Here is a 2,116-nt window from a genome sequence, read left to right as displayed (position 1 = left end):
GTCTACAGAAGATCTGTGATTCTGTATCTTTTTATATGACTCCGTTTGACTTATGTTTGTTAACGGTGGGATGCTGGCTTCATGTTCAACACAGGATTTCTGCTGCTGGGGATCTGGAATTGGATTGTTTTCTGCTTTTGCAGCACTGTGTTGGTCAGCATTTTGACAGCGTTCTTCTGTGTTTGCTGTTTCTTGGCTGTTAGCATCTATATTCTGTGCTGTATCAAACTCCTGCTCAGCAGAATCGTCCAAAAATTTCACAGGTGACAAAAACGTTTTGCCAGTGGTGGTGTGGACAGAACAGTTTTGATGTACAGGGGAGTTGTGGGAAGACCTCAGTGGTGATACTGCTCCTGACTGTTCACACAGGTCCTCTACAAAACCTGCAAGCCGCTTAGCGGTGAAGCAATCCAGATAGCCTGAGGTAAGCTCTTCCCACTGCTTGTTCGAAAAACTACTGAACAAGTTATTCAAGAGGGATACCAAAGCATGTACTGTAGAATTATCCCGATTGGTCTGAACTGTTTCATCATTTGTCATTGTGTTACAGTTTGAGCTTGCCATTTCACTTTTTTGTTTTTTATGTCTAAAATGTTGTTTTGTGTTAAACTCCGTGTTTGAACGTTTAAAGCGCTGCTGTCCCGCTGTGTGAATGCGTTTCAACTGAACAGCCAGGTCTATATATAAGGTCGGTTTAAGGTTTCTTTGTAACGTCAGGTGACGTTACAAACACACCAGATCCCGGTCCCCTCCTAACATCCTGTTCTTCTTGGATCAAAGGCTTTATTGAAATAAACTATAACTTTTCCCCTGCTACAAAACATGATAATAAAAATTAACAAAAATAAATGAATATAAAAAAGAATATGAAAACAGTAATCATAGTACAGTAGTAATAATGGTATCCTTATGTTATGCTACTACTATATCTTATTATATAGCAGTTAATGGTGTGAATTTAGTTGACTTAGCTGTTTTTTGCTTGCATGAACAAGTAGAAGTGTCATTCAGTCTGACATAAATGTAGCCTAAAATGCTTTTCTCTCATCGTCTGCTCAAACTAACAGATGTAGCTCTGTTCCTTTAGCACTTGATGTTTATTACATTCTTAATGTTATTTCAAACTTGTTTCCTCACAGGTCGTCTCGACTACGTGGTTGAGCGTCCTGCAGAAGAAGGCCTTCCTGAGGTCATCAGGATCCTGGATGACTCTGATACCGAGCGTGTCAGTGAAGGTGAGTATGGTGAGTATATCCCTCTCCCATCCTCACCCTCTTCTCCTGAAGCACAGGATCCTGATGACAGTGAAGAGGAAGGTGAGTACCCTCCCTACATACCCGAGGACGTCGAAGAGGTGAGTGAAGACACTGACAATTCCTCTGACTGGAACAACTCAGAAGAGTGGGCCGATTGGCCTAGTGACGACTCGGGGTATGACACCATGGATGAGAGAGCTGATTCCCCTCTCATCCAGGAGCTCCCTCCAGAGCCGTTTTGGCACGATTGGCAACATCCTATTGCTCCAGGTGCTGCCCCGTTCGCCATGCCGCCTTTCGGCCAGGCCAACGCCCCACTCTTCCCGGTTGGTGATCCTTTAGCTTCTCCTGCTTCCTCTGCTCCTCCCTCAGCTGCTTCCTCTCCTGCTCCCTTAGCTGCTTCCTCCCCTGCTCCCTCAGCTCCTTCCTCTGCTGCTCCTTCTTCCGCTACTCTCTCAGCTTCTCCTTCAACCTCAGCTCTCACCTCCTCAGCAAAGAGAAGCAGAGAAGACATCTGCACTGATGAGGTAAGTGCAAAGAGGTGCAAGGTAAGTGATGACACGTTTTATGGCCCTTCAACATCCTCGGGTTCTGTTGGTGTCAGACGCTTCTGGGAAAGGCCTTTTAACCTTTCACTTGATGACAGCGACTCTGACTAGATTATGTTAGAACTTGTTTTTAAACTTTAAATGTTTAAGTTGGCCTTTGCAGTGTTTGTAAATGACTAACATTGTTTTTCTCAAGCTCTAGCTCACCATGCAGGACAAAGGTAAGTCCGTACTTAATGTCAACACAAATAAGTAGAAAAGGTTTAAAAATGATGTCGTGAACTGACTGTAGTCTCTTGTTTTTAATCTCTC

At 43.9% G+C, this 2,116-nt stretch overlaps 1 protein-coding gene across 1 annotated transcript; it reads left to right on the top strand.

Moving 5' to 3' along the window:
• Positions 1-1,136: 1,136 nt before the first annotated feature.
• LOC121811999 (vegetative cell wall protein gp1-like) lies at positions 1,137-2,103 on the top strand (the record flags this gene model as incomplete). The annotated part of the gene is given in 1 exon segment (XM_042212864.1): positions 1,137-2,103. A coding segment is annotated over 1 exon segment (779 nt), but the record flags the coding sequence as incomplete, so codon positions are not given.
• Between the last annotated feature and the right edge of the window lie 13 nt (positions 2,104-2,116).

This window comes from Haplochromis burtoni, unplaced genomic scaffold, assembly GCF_018398535.1.
Source record: "Haplochromis burtoni strain Fernald_Lab_line unplaced genomic scaffold, NCSU_Asbu1 Contig_398, whole genome shotgun sequence".
NCBI lineage: Eukaryota > Metazoa > Chordata > Actinopteri > Cichliformes > Cichlidae > Haplochromis > Haplochromis burtoni.
Note: the sequence above shows the minus strand (reverse complement) of the source record. Positions and strands in the feature narration are given on the sequence as shown.